An 18,396-nucleotide genomic window follows, 5' to 3' on the forward strand; every position below is an offset into this window, starting at 1 on the left:
GGACACTTGACTAGCCTATTTTCACCACATGGCTTGAAAAGAGGTAAATAAGTTAGTATTTATTTACTAGCCTATTAAAAACAATTTATAATGTTTCAAAATAACTTTAAATACACAGGTTTTAACGTGCAATAACTTAAACTAGTGTACCTGTTGCTCAAATTCAAGCAATTGTTAAGTATTACATGTGTTTTTTTTAAACGAATAACAGTCATAATTTCTGATGACCTTAAAAGATTCGACTCAGAGATTATGGAAATACTCAAGATGTACATAACAGATCAATATTTACCATAATCAGATTGTTTTTAGTTTTTTGATATCTTTATTAGTTTGGGCAGGATCTTCCATCAAAGTTGGGTTTTCTCCCATAAGATTAACATGGGGGAATCCAAATATTTAATTGGAAACTTTGTCTCCACTAATTTGAGAGAACGGCTGGGCGTAGAAACTTGATAGAGGTGTCCAAAGAAAGGTCTTGGTCTGTAGATGAGTTATCAAAAGAAAAACGAAGTAAATTCGCTTAGGGCTCTGCCCTAGAAGCTTTTAAAGATCCTTCCACAGATTTGTTTACATTTTGGCCATGTGGATAATACTTTTACCTACGACCGTTTTTTAAAGTAGCCGTTTCAGTTCAGTTCTTAGAATTGAAAAGTATCTCATAACAGCATTGTTTGCTTTCATAACAGCATTGTTTTACTCATAACAACACGGATTACGGACCAATAAGGTTCAAGGATTGAGAGAGGAGAAGTAAAATTGTAATGATTTGAAATTCAATTAATCAGCTGTTCAGGCCAATTTTTGGGGCAATTAGTGTTTGATACAATGTTTCGTTGCATCACTGTCAGTGGCAATGAGAGGTCATAAACGAAAACATAACCTCTTTTAGAAGTTATGAGTAGTGATTTTTAGTAATTGAAACAATGCCGTAGGTAAAGTAGTGTACGCAACTTGCGTAAATAATGTTAACGACACTCGTAGAAGTTTTTAAGGCACTCGCCAAGGCTCGTACCTTAAATTTTCTAGGTACTCGTGTCGTTAACACTAACTTTACGCAATCGTTGCAAACTACTATTTAATGAAACAGCTGTTAATTTTAAAATTGTGTTGCAAACAACACACATTTATTGGGAGTTACTGAATTGTCCAAAAGAAGTAACTTATTTGCAATGTTATTTTCTGATTTTAAAATTGATTTTCTTCTATATTATGTCATGTTTTGCAATATAACATTCCATTACGAAATAAGTGGAAATCCTTTTATCACAGTAACTCTTACAATTATTTCTTATTGAACTATCTTATATCTATTTTACAGGTTGGTGTCTGCCTTTTTCACACCTTTCCATATATTTTATAATATTATTCTAGAAAGATCATCATAGGTTCATGACATTATTGTCATACACGTTTTTAATCAATGGAAAAATCTTCGATTGTGTAATACAATACAAAATAATACAAATGCAGAAGGGCATGGTGCCCATTTAAGCCGTGTCCATATTTTGTTAAATTAATAGTAGTTTACAGCAACTGGTTAAAACATTTTACAATATTTATGTAGAAATATGTGAAGGGTTTAGAAAGTCATTAAGCTGGAATACTGCAATATACTGCACACTTTTCAGAGAGGTTACTTCGATGTATTCATTCAGCTTAGTGAAAACATAATATAGATATGTATACAATTAAGAACTTGAACTCTTAGAGAGCCTTTAAATGTTATTAGACTAACGAAAAGGGTTGTGCATGTTTACTAGAGCTACTCAGCAACAAAAACCATTTAATTTAAATATCTCTAAAATATATATTCTTGAAGTTCACTGAGCAGCAGTCTAAAATAAATCTATTTAACTTACCCATATAGTTACAAAATGCTCAAACTCGCATTGTGACATCTATAATTCGGCTTATATTTCCAACAGAAAATTCATCTGCAGAATAATTGTATTGTGCTCTTACCGTGTCTAATAACATCCAAACACAGAAACCTTGCCTAAAATGGTACCTATCTTAACAAATTATTTACAGTGGCCTATATTACTGACCGTGGCCCACTGGGTTGGTAACATTATTGAAAATAACACAACATTTTGGCTATAAAAAATGGCCCAATGAGTAAATACTATTTAAGCAGCTACTGTCACGACAGAAAGGTCATATTCCTTTAAAAACTAGATCACATCATCCTTTATAAGATACGTTGATTAACAAAGCATGTTAACGTAAATATTTACGTGACAGCCAATTTATATCATTTTTGCTTTTTGGAAATGCCTCATTGCTATGTCAGTTGCATTATTTGTTGCCAATGAAGCCGCACAACCATATAAATGAGGAGGCCCCTGACAATTCAAGAATAAATGCCAACTTCACTTCAAGAATATTCCACTACACCTAACATTCCGTAGAGAGATTATATTGACAACTTTATGTAATCGATTAGGCAGAGACAACTAACTGACATCCCCCATGTCTAGGAATTCCAGATTTAGGCCTAACAGTAACCCCACAACCGATTTCTCAAAACTGTGCTGGAGGGTTATTCATTGGCACAGAAGTACGATATGAACTGACGCGACGTGACGAAGGAAAAATCAAACTTACACTGTAACGTATATATACCTCCCTTTGAAGTTAGAACCTGTCTTCCCAACAAACAAATATTTTTTTTTTCAAATAAAATCATAGATTAGCATTACACTGATGAAATCACAAAAGTGTTTAACTTCAAAAGATCCACCAATACGATTTTAATACTATTTAAAGGTTATTCCAAAGGAAAAGATACCAGTTAACATACTATCTCCGATGACGTACGGTATGGGTAATATTTTTTTCATTGAATGATCAACCATATTTGGTAACTAACGCAATTAATATCATTATTGTTTTTACACTTATTAATCTTTAAACAATACTAAATGTCAAAATATGTATAATTTCACTCAATTTATCGCAGTTAGATGAATTAGCGTAAGCCCTGAAAGTAACCGTCGATTTCGACGGGTTTCACCTAGTTAACATATGTTCTTCTTCTCACTTTTAATTTCTGACAACAGCTGGAGTTTCATAACAATGTTTGTTTCCCATGTTAATCTTATGGAGAAATATAAAACTTTAAAGGACCCCAGGGCCTCACTCTCTAATTATTTCCCTTAAAAAAAAGTTTCCTGCACAACTTCACGTTACGCTCTTTCCAATGACACCAAAAACATGTCAATCGGTTTAGTAGTTTCGGAGGAGTAATTGTCACAAAAAACCTGCTTGCGTATTAAATAAGTACTAGTGTCCCTGTTGCTTGAACTCAAGCCATTGCTAAGTATTACAGGCGTTATTTTAAAACCAATAACAGTCATAATTTCTGATGGCTTTAAACGATTTGACTCAAAGATTATGGAAATACTCAAGATGTACATAACAGACTATATCAATTTATCCAGGCTCTCTCGCTTTTTCCATTGTAATATTTACGCCAACCCAAGTTCAAATAGTAAATATTTAATTTGAACCAAGTCAGTAAATGTTTGTAGCAAACTGTTAAATTAGCAAACTTATCTACTGTTTACAATTAACATATGTTCTTCTTGTCCACTTTTAATTTCTGACGACAGCTGGAGTTTCATAACAATTTTTGTTTCCCATGTTAATCTTATGGAGAAATACAAAACTTTAAATGGCTCCAGGGCCTCACTATCTAATTATTTCCATAAAAACAAAGTTTCCTGCATAACTACACGTTACGCTCTTTCCAATGACACCAAAAACATGTCAATCGGTTCAGTAGTTTCAGAGGAGTAATTGTCACAAAAACCCTGCTTGCGTGTTAAATAAGTAATCGAGCAATTGCTTAGTATTAAAGGCGTTATTTTAAAACGAATAACAGTACCGTAATAATTTCTGATGACTTTAAAAGATTTGACTCAAAGATTTTGGAAATACTCATGATGTAGGTACATAACAGATCGATATAATCACAATTTCTTGTAAATATCTGATAATTTTTTTAATAGCTAATCTTGTTTTTTAGTGTTTTCTAAATAGCCTTATAGCCGCATTATGTTGGCCATAATAACATTATAAATTAAAAAAAAAATAAAAAATAAAAAAAAAACATTTCTATTTCTTCTCCTTGGTGGTGTTCTATGACTTTCCTATGTTTCCATAGTTTGCAAATGGGCTCTTTCAATGATTAATAAGAAATGCAGCACACTGTTAATTCAGTTTTCTTTTTAAGATATCAATTTATCCAGGCTCTCTCACTTTTTGTCATTGTAATATATACGCCAACCCAAATTAAAATAGTACTGTACACATTTCATTTCAACTAAGTCAGTAAATGTTTGTAGCAAACTGTTAAATTAGGAAACTTATTGACTGTTTACAATTAACATATGTTCTTCTTCTCACTTTTAATTTCTGACAACAGCTGGAGTTTCATAACAATTTTTGTTTCCCATGTTAATCTTATGGAGAAATACGAAACTTTAAAGGGCTCAGGGCCTCATTCTCTAATTATTTCCCTAAAAAGAAAGTTTCCTGCACAACTTCACGTTACGCTTTTTCCAATGAGACTAAAAACATGTCAAGGGGTTCAGTAGTTTCGGAGGAGTAATTGTCACAAAAATCTTGCTTGCGTATTAAATAAGTATAGATAGATAGATTAGTGTTTGATATAAGTCCTTGAAATAACGGATAACCTCAAATAAATAGTATGGTTAGGTTACAATGAATTGGAATTTGACAGCATCCCACCAATCGATCACACGGCCAACCTAACAACACGAAACACCGAAACAAACCAGCAAAAACAGTGGCACGTTTTTCTTTAATGTTTAACCAGAAAGTAGTGACTCCAGTTATATAATCTATATCTTAATGATTGGGTTCATTTACTGATTTTGTTCAGATTAAATATTTACTATTTTAATTTACTTTTGTACATATAACAATGTAAAAAAATTAGAAAGCCTGGACAATTTGATATATTTTACCAAATAAGATAAATGAATTGACCGAATTGACATAGTAGTGTATTTCTTGGGAAATCATTGAAAGAACCGATTTGTTAAACATGGAAACATAGCAAAGTCATAGAACGCCACCAAGTAGAAGAAATAGAGATAAAAAAAATTTACCATCGTTATCAACCTGTATAATGAAGAACACCTACAGCTATAATACAGTATGAAGATTCCCACAATATGTTTAGGATGATATTTCTGTGGGGTGATGGGATATTATATAACATTGAACAAAATTGGATAAATAATACATTAACAATGAGAAACATATTAAATAACTGATAACCCATTATCAGGGGCATTAACAGACATTATGGGAGAAAATATGCAATATGGAGAAACTAATGTTAATGATGAATGAATGACATGTAATATTACAGATTATAGCATTACACATAGTATAAATAAGTCGACCCTACGTATGTAATTTAATTTTCATCCAAATGCTGAATTTGTGTCGAATACACTGAATGTTTACAGCTGTTAAGTTAAGCGAATTTTATTATAACAAAAGCTAGAGTAGAATGTTAGCGTCAGCTGCTGGAATTTTTAAAATTTTAAACTCAATTTCTAAAATACTGAAACCCTAAACTAAAAATATAGCTTCATCATTCCCTAGTTCTTAAAATTATCTTTCTTCCAACACAAAAATCATGAAAATCCATCAAGTAGTTGATTCAGAATCGTGAAATAAAAAAAAACCTGTCACTTTTTTATATATACGATGATGATGATGATGATGATGATGATGACGACACGGATACCCTAGTTCTTGTAAATCCAACAGACTACCTGGTGGTTTCATATTTACCGAGATTGGTCTGTAATCAATTTACAGTAGGACCCCGGTTAACCGAAATAGAGGGGGAAGAGCCGCTTTAGATAACAATTTTTCGGTTGACCCGTAATATGCTAAAACTAGCCTATGTGTAGGAAAAAAGAATTTAAAACAATGTCTATATTATTCAGTGTTGTATTTCAGCTACAAAAATGTTATAATGGGTTAAAAAACTTTAATTTAAACAACTGAATCATCTCAAGGACATATCAAATGTCTCACGCATGGCTGCGCATCACCGATACGTCACGTAGACATTCTTACCAGAGAGAGGGGCTCAGCGCTACGCCTCGCTGTTTACATGTTACCATGGATTAAAGGAAGTAGACATATTCCTTTTATCTACGATGTCACGTATATTGTACTTATATTTTTGCCCTGTATTAATTTATGGAATCGTTTCGGTTAAACGGGGTTACTGTATTTAGTAAAGCTCTTAGAAAAATTTCTTGCCAAATGAAAAAGACTAAACTGATAATTGTGACAGAGTTATGCATAGTTTATTAATAATATGTACTTAAAATGGTCAAGTTGTCAGCATAGAGTATGTTAAGTGGGCCTACCAGTACAACATGTGTAGTCAAATATGGCAAGTTTGGAAGTACTAGCAGTGATGGTAATATGATGTATCTAGAGGATGAAGAAATATGAAGCTTTGTTTAATGGACTAATTTTGATACATAACCCTGAAGAAATAAACAAATATTACTGCTTATGATTTCAGTAAAAAGAAAAAAAAATAGAGAAAACTAAGGTGTAGTTGATAGTGAATTGAGTCAAACCTACTAGGTACTGCTTGCTGTTAATAATCGATTAATTGTACAGAATTAATATTTAGAGAACAAGAGTCAACATTCAAGTATTTTATGATAAAACTCCAAAGTAAAAAAAAAAAAAAACGGGGAACCGAGAAAGGCTTTTTGCATTGCTGGCTATATGGGGTTTTAGCCTAAATAAATAATGCCACTGATATTAGTGTATAAATTGCATTTAATACAATTTTAAATATACAAAGATTTGTTATCTATTTAATTTATACATAAATTTACTTCCACCAATATCTCAACATCAATATACGAAGAGTAAGTTTTTCGGAGGAAAAGGGACTTGGCATAGAAAATACCCAGATATCACTACACAGAACAAGAACACAACGCAGTTGGTAAAACATGGTAAAACTTACCTAACTTACTAAACTAACTTACCTAAGAAGAAAAGAGTTCCAGGTATGTAGTTAACAGCCTAAAATTCTTTTCTTAGGTAAGTTAGTTGTGTATCTATTCCTTATTCCTTATTGTATAAGAAGAAAAATCATTTTATAATTAATTGGCTCTTTTAAAAGAAAAAATAAGTCTGTACAACCCTGAGAAAAGACATTTAAGGTATATATGTATGCTATACCTTAAAGTAAAGGTGTACTTAGTATCATGGATTTACTAAGTATAGTATGTTTTATCTATGGTATAATATATATATATATACCTTTCAACTCTTTACAAAATTCATGAATTCAAATATTTTGGCTGGAAGGCAGACTACTGCATTATGAAATGGACTCTAATAATTAAGAAATCATTATTATATCAAAGATTATTATCAATTGATATAATTGATAATTGAAAAGAAAAAATGTCGATACTTATAAAATAGAGTGTTTATTTCAAATATCTTTCTTGGATTTAGTCACAGAACAATGTGAGGTAATCCCTCTTTAATTGGGTTCAAATGTGATATGTGCATTCTTAATCTGTACCTATTTAAAAATAAACCAGTTATACGAGGAAAAGAGCCAATGACCTTGAACCTGCTCAAGAATTGACCAGTTTGACTACAGCTGTCATCTTCAGGCAGTGTTCAACATGAAGGCTGCTCATCTTGTGGTGATTATCTCAATCTTTGCCTCAACTATTTCACAACGCATAGCAAAACTTAGTAAGTTATTTACATATACATTTAAAGAAACCAATCAATGGATATACAAACCTTTTTATACATGCATTATTCTATTGGAAAATAATGTGATTATACAAGAGTATTTAAAATTACTTGTGTCTAACATAGCTTTATTAGTTTTATTTGAAGTTTTTATAAAAACTAATATTTTATCATTGATATAAATTATAATATTTGAGATTTTATGGGCTGCAGTAATTATTGAGCAATAAACTAAAATGTGATACAGCAAAAAAAAAGTATTTTTAGAGAAGTAATATTTTTGAAGAAGTAGGCCTGTTTGACAAAATAGGGCATTATCTAACTGATCCATCTGTACTGTAGTACTGTAGTAGAGTAGATAGATGATATGTACATGACACACAAGGTTGTATACTTCATGGTGATGATAAATCATTAGACGATAGGATGTTACTGTGAGATCAGCTGATTATAGCAGAATCATCCATATATAAATCCCAAAGTACCCATGAACTTTTGAGAAAACTACAAGTCACACCCCCATAAACCATATACTTAAAATGTTCGTCATGACTATCCATTTATGTCATAAATTGCCCTTTAATGTCGTGATTCCTTACTAAAGGGACCTTTCCATATACGGTACCTAATGTTAAAAATACCTCAGCTGTAATGTACTTATTTGTATGTTATTTTTTCAATTTATTACTTTATTAAAATCAGGTGTGATTATTCGTTTGTATTACTGTATTCTGTTTTTTTTTCAGCTTAACTTAACCAATTTTTTTTTTTTTTATCACAATTTTATTTACAATCTGTTCATTTTTAGAACATTTAGCAAATACAATAACAAATTTTAATAAAACGTTAGTTAATCTCTGTCCATTGACAGAGCTAACTTAAAAATATTTCAATGAAAACATAAATATGTAAATAAACAAGGGAAAATTAAATTGTTCAAACAAAACGTGTGCTTAGATCCAAAACATGAATCCTTTTTAGCCTGTATATACTGGTGCTGTTGTCCAAGAGGTTTAGAGCCAGGTGATTAGGGTGATTTTCAAGTTTCTTTAGATATTTTGCACTAAATTTGGTTATTTCCTCTTCAACCGTAGGAATTCCACTGTCCTTGTGAAGGATATTGTTATTAACATACCATGGGGCTTGCAGAATGAACCTTAAAACTTTTGACTGAAATCGTTGGATAATGTTTATGTTCGACATACTGGACGTTCCCCACAGTTGGATTCCATAAGTCCAAATTGGCTTCAGTATTACTTTGTATAGTAATAATTTATTTGCAATGGTCAATTTTGATTTACTATTTAGGAGCCAGGAAAGATTTTTAAATTTTAAATTTAGGTACATTCTTTTATTCCAGATATGGGTTTTCCAGGTTAATCTTTTGTCAATCGTCATGCCGAGATATTTCACATCGTGGGATTGCGGAATTTGGACATTATTTAAGGTTACAGGAGGACAAGTACCCAATCTGGTAGTGAAGGTCACATGAGTAGATTTGCTCTCATTCACTTTTATTTTCCATGTTTGCAACCATTCTTCTAAGTCATCTAGGGAATTTTGAAGATTAAGTGAAGCTACCACTGGATCAGGATGGGACGCTAAAATAGCTGTATCGTCAGCAAAAGTGGCCACAGAAGTATTCACATTTTCAGGTAGATCGGCTGTAAACAGAGTATATAGTACAGGTCCGAGAACACTTCCTTGGGGAACGCCAGCTTGAATTGGGTACAATTTTGTAATGCTATCTCCAAATTTAACTCTGAAATATCTGTCGGTTAGGTATGATTTAATTGTCATATAAAATGTATGAGGAAGATTCAGTTTGAGTTTATAAAGTAGGCCTGTGTGCCAAACTTTGTCAAAGGCTTGACTTACATCGATAAAGACAGCTGTAGGCCTACAATAGTTCTTTTTCTCAAGGTCTTCTTTAATTGTATTAACCAATCTATGTACTTGTTCAACTGTGGAATGCTCCCGTCGAAACCCAAACTGATGATTTGGAATCAAGTTTCTGTCCTCTACTTCTTCAAGTAGACGATTCAAGAAGAGCCTCTCAAACAATTTGGATGTTATTGGAAGTAGACTGATAGGTCGATATGAACTTGCTTGTTGGGGTGGTTTTCCTGGCTTTGCTATCATGATTATTTCTGAAACTTTCCATTGTGACGGGAAATACTCAGTCCGTATAATTGAATTAAAAATGAGTGTCAGGTATATGAATGCTTTTCTAGGAAGCTCTTTCATTACTTTCCCCGTGATTAAGTCGTATCCAGGGGCTTTAAACAGTTTTAATTTGTTTACAAGTTTACAGACTTCTGAGGGAGTAAAGGGCTTTATTGGAGGTGATAACTGATTTGGTGAGTCAATGAACTCAAGAATTTCGTCAAGATTATTAAAATTATTATTTTGATTTTGATTGGGAGTAAACACTGCGGCCAAGTGGTTTGCAAACACTTCGGATTTTTCAATATCGTTTCTTGCCCAAGTTCCATCGGACTTAGAGATAGGCGGTATCAGGATATTTGGACGGTTCATCCCTCTAGTAGCTTTCCATAAAGAGTAGTTTGTTGTTTTATCAGGTGACAAATTACCTGTATATTCAGAAAACCATTCATTTTTTAAATTTTTCAGATCCCTCTTAAGTTCTTGAGTTGCTCTGTTAAATTTAGTTTTGTCTCTCGGATTTCTAGTCTGTTGCTAAATTCTTCTTAATCTTCTCTTCTCAGCAACTTTCCGTTTTACATGTAATGGACAGTTGTAGGAAGTTAAATGGGTTCCTGTGTTTTGTATATTAGGAGTCGCTTGCCAGCAAGATTGTTGAATTACATTGTTAAAATTTTCTACAGCGTCATCAATGTCATCTGGAGTTTTAAGAGGTATTTTTAGAGAAAGCTCTTCATTTACTCTGTCTCGAAATATGTCCCAGTCAGTAGATTTATTAAACAGCTTAAGAGGCTGTTCTTTACACACAACAGTCGAACTTAAGGTGACAATAATTGGCGAATGGTCTGACGACAAATCTAGGCTTGCTTTCACATCAATATAGTTTTGACCAATTCCTTTTGTAATAAAGAAATCTAACAAATCAGGAATTTTTTGAGGATCTGTGGGCCAATATGTTGGTTCAGCTGTTGATATAAACTGAAAATTGTTATTGGTGACTGATGTCAATAGTTGTCGACCTCTTGGGTTAGCTAGTCTTGAGCCCCACATGGGATGTTTTGCGTTGTAGTCTCCACCTGCTAAGAACCTGGGGCCAAGTGTATTAAAAAAGTCTGTAAAATTTTGGGAAGTGACGTTATGACGAGGTGGGCTATATATTGCGGATATAGTGAGCGGTCCAGACCTATTTTCTATTACTATACTGGTAGCTTGAAGATGGTTGTGTTGATATTTGGGCAATTCATAATGTGATATGAAGTTTTTAATCAAGATAGCACTGCCACCATGAGCAACGTTGCCTGGGTGGTTTGAGTGGTAAAGTGAGAAATTTGGAATTTTAAAGTAACTAAGATCAGTAAAGTGGGTTTCAGATATAAGCATGACATCAATTCTGTTTTGTATAATAAAAGCTTTAAGTTCTTGGTGATGTTTGACCAAGCCATTGGCATTCCAGAGACCAAATCGTATGAACTGATTCATTTTAACTTAGACACGACAGTGGTCAATAAGTTCAATAGCGAACCTATTTGTTGGGATTGTTGAAGCATCAATTTTTCAAACCGTTCAAAGAAATTTTGAAGAGTTTTGTGTACATCAACCTGAATTACGCTATCACTGGGAGTGGGAGAATGATTTGAAGAAGCAGCTTGAGCATATGTCAGTTCATGTGACCTTGGCTGAGACGGTGACTGAGATGACTGGTGGGGACCCTTACTGGAAGGCAAATTGTTTGCATTCATGTTTTCATTTGATGAAGACTTTTGTGATTTATTTCTCAAAGGAGGGAAAGTTTTGTTTTTAAGATCTCTGTAAACATTGCAGCCTTTATAGTTGGCAGGATGGTTGCCATTACAAAGAGCACATAAAGGAGGTGTATCTCGGGATTTGGTACACGATTTGGTATCATGTTGTTGTCCACATTTGACACATCGAGGTTTGTACCAGCAATACGACTTGGTGTGGCCGTAAGATTGACAGTTCTTACACTGAACTATATCAGAACGTTTAAGTGGGGGTTCAAAGGTAATCTTAGCATTCAACAGATATTCCATGTTGAAAATAGATTTGTTGTCTTCCTTGGGCTCAAGATCAATGAAAAACATGGACAAAGGAGTTTTTGTTTTGAAGTTCCTTGCATTTGTTACGTTTCTCACTTTGAATCCTAGATCTTCAATAGCTACTTTAATATCTCCGGTGTCAGTTGAGTAGTGCATGTTTTTCAGAACTACACGGTAAGCTTTGTCTTGCTTCACCTGATACGTGTGGAAGTTTATTTCTAGAGCTTTAAGTCTATGTACTAATGCACGGTAAGCATCTACTGACATGGGATTGATCTTAACTTTGTTGTGACTAAGACAGCGGTAGGTGTAGCTATCATTCGGAATTACTGTTTCAATTGATGACACCATACTTTTAATATTTACAACATCAGAGATAAATATAGGGGGAGGTTTAGGTTGACGAGGAGGGGGCGAATTAGTTGTGTCATCGTCCATCTGATCACTTGTACTAAGGGGCTCAAAAACATTGCTGGTTTGACAGGTAAAACCACCAGAATTTTGACGTGATTTTTTAGAGTCTTGTTCAGAAGAGGATTTTGATCCTCGTTTTTGGGAAGTAGGGACAGTTTGCCATCCACTAACATCATCATGTTGTAAAATAGATTCGTCAGTACTAGGAGCAACATTATTATTAAATTTGCAGTAGTCATGGTCAACAACAACTTTTTGACTCATATTAGCTTCAGTATAAGACAGCTGATTTGTTTTGGATGGATCCATGTCCAATGTAAACAAAAGAAAGTAAACAAACAAATTTAGAAGAAGGTTAAACGAAAAGAAAAACGTTTTTAACACATATTTCCTCCAAAATATTGATAATTATTAAACACACAACTTAATAATGATTAATAACTTATATTGTTACCCTTTAGCAACGTAACTTGTCCAAAGTTTGAATCCTTCACATAAAATAAGGCTCAGCACTAAAACACGTGTATTCAACACAAAATCAAAACAAACTCTAACTTAACCAATCAATAAGTTTTTTTATTAAGTTTCCCAGAGGCCAAAAACCCTCCTTTCAAAACTATACAGGGTGATTGGTACTCAGTGTGACAAAAAGTTTTTGGTGTAAGTACAAAGTAAATGCAGTATGATGCATATAAAAGGTTCCAAGACTAAAAATTAGCTGCCCAATGAATTATTTTATGTTTTTAAAAAATAACTATGTTCTTAAACTTAATACAGCTACTTCTCAATGACCTGTAAATGGATTTGAGTAGATAATGTCATTTTCGTGATCTACATTAAATTTTGAATAAGAATAATAGAAAATGACGGGGGATCTGTTGTAAAAACTCCATTGTTAATTGATTCAAAGATAAACATTAAGATGTTTGATAAAAATTTAAAAAAACATTAATTGGTCTATTGCATTTGTTTACACCCTGTATACAAGAAAGTGTCCGAATATCGTAAAAACTGTGCCATTTTATAAGCTTTCCAACCATATGTTACACCCTTGAGCTTTATGTCTGCTTATGTACACTTTAGTGGTTTGAAGACTACAAAACATGGTGTCTTTATCATTTAAAACATAGAAAGTCGGCATTATTAAGCAAAAGTTGTATTTTTGTTTCAGCTTGAACAGTAAAAACAGTAAAAAAGTTCCCTGTTTTCTGGTATTCAAACCACTAAAACAAACAAAAGAATATCTAAACCTCAATAGTGTAGCATGGTTGGAAAGCTTATAAAATGGCGCAGTTTTTAACAAATTCGGACAATATCTTGTATACAGGGTGTGAAAAAATACGATAGACCAATGTTTTTAAATTTTTATCAAACATCTTAATTATTATCTTTGAATCTATTTACAATGGAGTTTTTACAACAGATCCCCCGTCATTTTGTATTATTCTTATTCAAAATTTAATTTAGATCACGAAAATGACATTATCAACTCAAATCCATTACAGGTAATTGAGAAATATCTGTATTAAGTTTAAGAACATAGTTATTTTTGGAAAAACATAAAATAATTCATTGGGCAGCTAATTTTTAGACTTGGAACCTTTTATATGCATCATCACACTGCATTTACTTTGCAATTACACCACAAAATTTTTGTCACACTGAGTACCAATCACCCTGTAAATATAAAATAAAATGATTTCAGGGTACTTTGATATATTAATTTACTTATTATCAACATTTAAAGTAGCCCTTATTGGTGTAAATTCAAACAATATATATATATATACATATGAGTGTGCCAAAAACTATCCGATTTCCATTAAATTTGGTACAAACGTGTATTAAACCTACGTTTACTCGAATGATTTGAGGACTCGTGGAATTAATAACTCTTTCCAGCACGGAAAATACATAGGTGTCAGGTGACCCCAACCTGCACGGATTTTTTTTTTTTTAATGTTTGTAAATACTTTATAATTTGTGTTTAGAACCATGCTAAGTTTATAAGGTTATATAAAAATGCATCAACAATTTGTTTTAGCGAATTTCCCATATAGGGAATAAGCTATTACCGTAGTACTCATGGTAAGACTTGGACGCGGGACCGATTTTTTTTTCGTTTTGAGGTCCCTAGAGGCCAAAAACACCATCCGTTCAAATTCATATATATATATATATATATATATATTTATATATTTATACATATATATATATATATATATGTGTCCGTCAGCACGATAACTCGAGCAAAAATGATCCGATTTTGATGAAATTTGGTACAAACGTGTAAACGTACGTTTATTCGAACGAGTTCGCGATCCAGCATGATCGGACCATGGGAACGGGGGTTTACGGGGGGTTTTATGGGATAAAAATAGGTTTTTCCCATTTTTGACCCAAAAAACATCAAATTTAGCAATTTCTTTCCAAACCATTTTGTAGAGCTTAAAAAACAAATAACTCAGTATATTGAAGCGTTATTATGCGCCTAATTGTTACGGAGAAAATTCCAAAAAATATTAAATTTAAAATTCCCATGTTATTCTTATGGAGAATAAGTCAACTGTTGTAGTTTGCTTGTTTGTGAACATATTTTGATCAAATTTGGAAAATGTTTTTATTTCTTACGAAACTATTCACGTAAAAAAAAACAGTTTTACCCTCCCTGATGCAGCAAACCTAAGTACTTGTTAAACTAATTCTATTTAAATCAAGAATAAATGTTATATTTTTAAGTAGACATTTCAGTGTAAATCCAATCAGTCAAATGGAAATTCGCTTAGTCTGCAGGTTTGCTGCGGCGGGGGTATTTTGTTATCAGTTAGTGATAAAAGGGAGTTACACATATGTAACACCGTGCAGCAAATGGAACATATTTTATTAAATCCCCTAAACATTAAAAATCAAGTTAGAGGGTTTTTTAGGGTATATCATAAATACAAATGCAAATTACAATATAAGAAAGTATATATTTTACACATATTCAATAGGCTATAAAGCATTACAACATCATATGGAGACCTGAATAAATGTAGTAAAAGAAAATTCACACACTGATAAATTTAGAAAAAATTATAAAATGTAAAAGTTACTTAGCCAAAACAAAGTATATGAAGGCCAATTTATATTTAAGTAATATAAACATAAATTTAAAGGCGGGTTTCAATAAAAAAATGTTCCAATATGCTAAAACTTTATCCTAAATTGTAATGACATAAGAAAAAACAATCAATATCGAGCCAAAAATATGACAAAACCTATTTATAATGTCATATTATTTATAAAAATGCATAAACGCAATTAAAATTAGGTTTGTGGAGGATTTTATAGTTAATTTATTATTTTTGGATAGATATATTTGGAACGCTGAGCTGCATGGTGTTACATTTGAGTAACGCACTTTGAAAAATCAAAATACGTTCTAGTTTACTGATTTTATGACTCTAAACTATTACAAGGGACGCTATTATAATAGTACATTACAAAACAGCATAGGAATCATATAATCAATAACAACATATCTTTCATTTGCATAAAAATAAAGACGGGATCTTGGGCACGAGTCTTTCACCAGGAACAGCTGTTTTCTAGGAGTTATTTGTAAGAGTGTAAACAAATGGATGGTGCTGCCACCTAGCAAAGGTCCATAGTACTAACATTTAAAGTTTCCAGATGCATAGCGCTAGTAGTATTGTTTACAAAAAATAAAATGTCTCGCGTTACAAAGATGTAACACCGTGCAGCAAAAAAGTCAAAAAGTCCGTTACATAAATGTAACACTGTGCTTGAAAGAGTTAATGGGAAATGCTATTCTCTGAATGAGAAACAGTTGATTTATTGTAAGAAATGTAAGTAAGTAACTATTAAATATTTTGATACTTTATTCAAAGAGATTTGAGACAAAACCTACTGTATTTCACCCAGTGATACTCTGTCTAACAAAGTAATTTTTTGGAAGGTTTAGATTTAAGTTGGTAATCTTTTGTTGTTGTTTTTTTTTCAGAATGTTTAGATTATTCATTATTAGCAAAACAAGATCGAAACTCACCTTTGTGCCATATTCAAGATGACAAGAGCTCTGGAGTTAAGATAGAACCTAATGAATTTCCAGGAAGTGTAAGAAGCAACACAACTAATAATTTTGTCTATAATCTGTTCACAAAATTTAGTCGGTTTAAGGGCAAAGTTTTCCAGGTTCCCCCACTAGCTTTATATATATCATTGACTGTATAGTCAATGTATATATATATCAGGTGTCAGCTGTTGTTTCAAAGCTATATGGTGAGGTGGAGAGGGTGGAATCGCTTCCCCTCAAACCACCTAAAATTTGTGAACGGAGTGTATATAGTAATATAATTAAAGTCGGGACCACAAGTTTGCAGTTGAGGGAGGAGCCTATTTACCATGTGGTTTTGAATGAACCAATGAGAACGGAGCGGTGTTGCCAAATCTAATAATACCAGCTGATTTGAAAATATTGCTTTGTATATATTAATTAGTTTTGTCAATGGGCGATGTGGCAACGTCGCACTAGCCTCGTCTTGTGATTGGCTGCCCCCAACTGCAAACTTACGTGGTCCCGACAATAGTACCTAATTGATCTAAACACAATTCAATAATTCAATCATGTACAATACATTAACATATACTGGAATTTTAGTCAGAGAAATATAGGATATAACTAACGTGGCCATACGTCCCGCTTTACAGCAAGTTGTCCCGCTGTCCCCACAATCGGCCGGGGGACGCCTAAATGTCCCGCTTTGGAGATCAGGCGAAATATTATATGGAATATGAAATTTCGCCTTTCCACAGTAATGTTATAGTTCGTGTAAGAATACTACTTAGTAATTTTAAGGAAAACTAAAGGAAACCAACTTATTAACCTATTTGGTTAACTGTACAATTAGCACGTCATTGTTCATGGATCCTCGATCGCGTGAACTCAACTATCTATCTATACTATACATAGACAAAAATATCAACGATCGGCACTAGTACAATTTATTTCCACGCAAGTGTTGAAGCGCTGTAGGCTACTACGGCCTCAAAAGACGCAGGTTGTCACTGTTGTCAGTAAACTAAACTGTCAAGTTGTTTACAGTACCTTAACCTCTATCTTTTAGATAACATTCGGTGCGAAGAAAGTTTGCTTGTGATTTGATTATTATTGTACTGTCAATTGTGCATTAGATAATGCCCAAACGGAAATGCACATTTTTTAATAGTTAGTTACAAGCGAAATAGTATCCGTTTATTAAACTTAAGTTTGAGACGAACAAAAGTGATGTGACCCGCCATTTGTAAATTCGCGTCCTTCGCTCAGTTCCCGATGTTTACTTGCACTTGGTGAAGCTATCCACTTTTGAGGAGATTTCTAAGTAAAGATATGTTCCGTCCAATGAACTTACAAATAGGTTAAATATAATAAAAACTCAATTAAAAACCAATTTATATTTTTAAAATTATTATGTCTAGATTGCATAAAAACGCTAGTTTACAGCTAATATTTTTCAAAATTTTTCCCTTTTTTTAAATTTTAAGGACCCCCCAGACCCCGCGGAAGCGGGACCGCTTCGTACTCCAAAATATATGGTCACGTTAGATATAACCTTAAAAAAATTTCGACCATCGATGTTTATTGGGTGGTTAGTACTTCATTTCTATAGGGAACTCATTTGGCTGCCATCTTGGTTCCACCATATTTTATATAAATAAAAAAAATTAATGTAATGATAACGACACATCATTGTAAGCTAGATTTTCACGCTGATTTCAATGCCGAAATCCATTTTTTAATATCTGTTTATGTTTTTCAAGATATATTCAAACGAAAACTCTCCCCCATACATTTCTTATGGACGTTACGTACTTTCGTAGATTTTTAAGAGAATTTTTCTTATATCTCCAGTTCTTATCAACGCTTGCAGTTCAGTGTAACCTTTAAATATTCTGT

At 32.8% G+C, this 18,396-nt stretch overlaps 1 protein-coding gene across 1 annotated transcript in view; it reads left to right on the forward strand.

The window, feature by feature from the left end:
* Positions 1–7,689: 7,689 nt before the first annotated feature.
* Positions 7,690–18,396, forward strand: part of LOC128984898 (serine protease snake-like) — a 53,245-nt gene continuing 42,538 nt past the window's right edge. Inside the window, exons 1-2 of the mRNA XM_054404270.1 lie at positions 7,690–7,797; positions 16,444–16,556. Coding sequence (XP_054260245.1) covers positions 7,725–7,797; positions 16,444–16,556 — 186 coding nt within the window. The 5' untranslated portion in view covers positions 7,690–7,724. The remainder of the gene's footprint in view (positions 7,798–16,443; positions 16,557–18,396) is intronic.

This window comes from Macrosteles quadrilineatus, unplaced genomic scaffold, assembly GCF_028750875.1.
Source record: "Macrosteles quadrilineatus isolate MER2022 unplaced genomic scaffold, UCM_ALF_1.0 Scaffold_1__1_contigs__length_201487025, whole genome shotgun sequence".
NCBI classification, from domain to species: Eukaryota; Metazoa; Arthropoda; class Insecta; order Hemiptera; family Cicadellidae; genus Macrosteles; species Macrosteles quadrilineatus.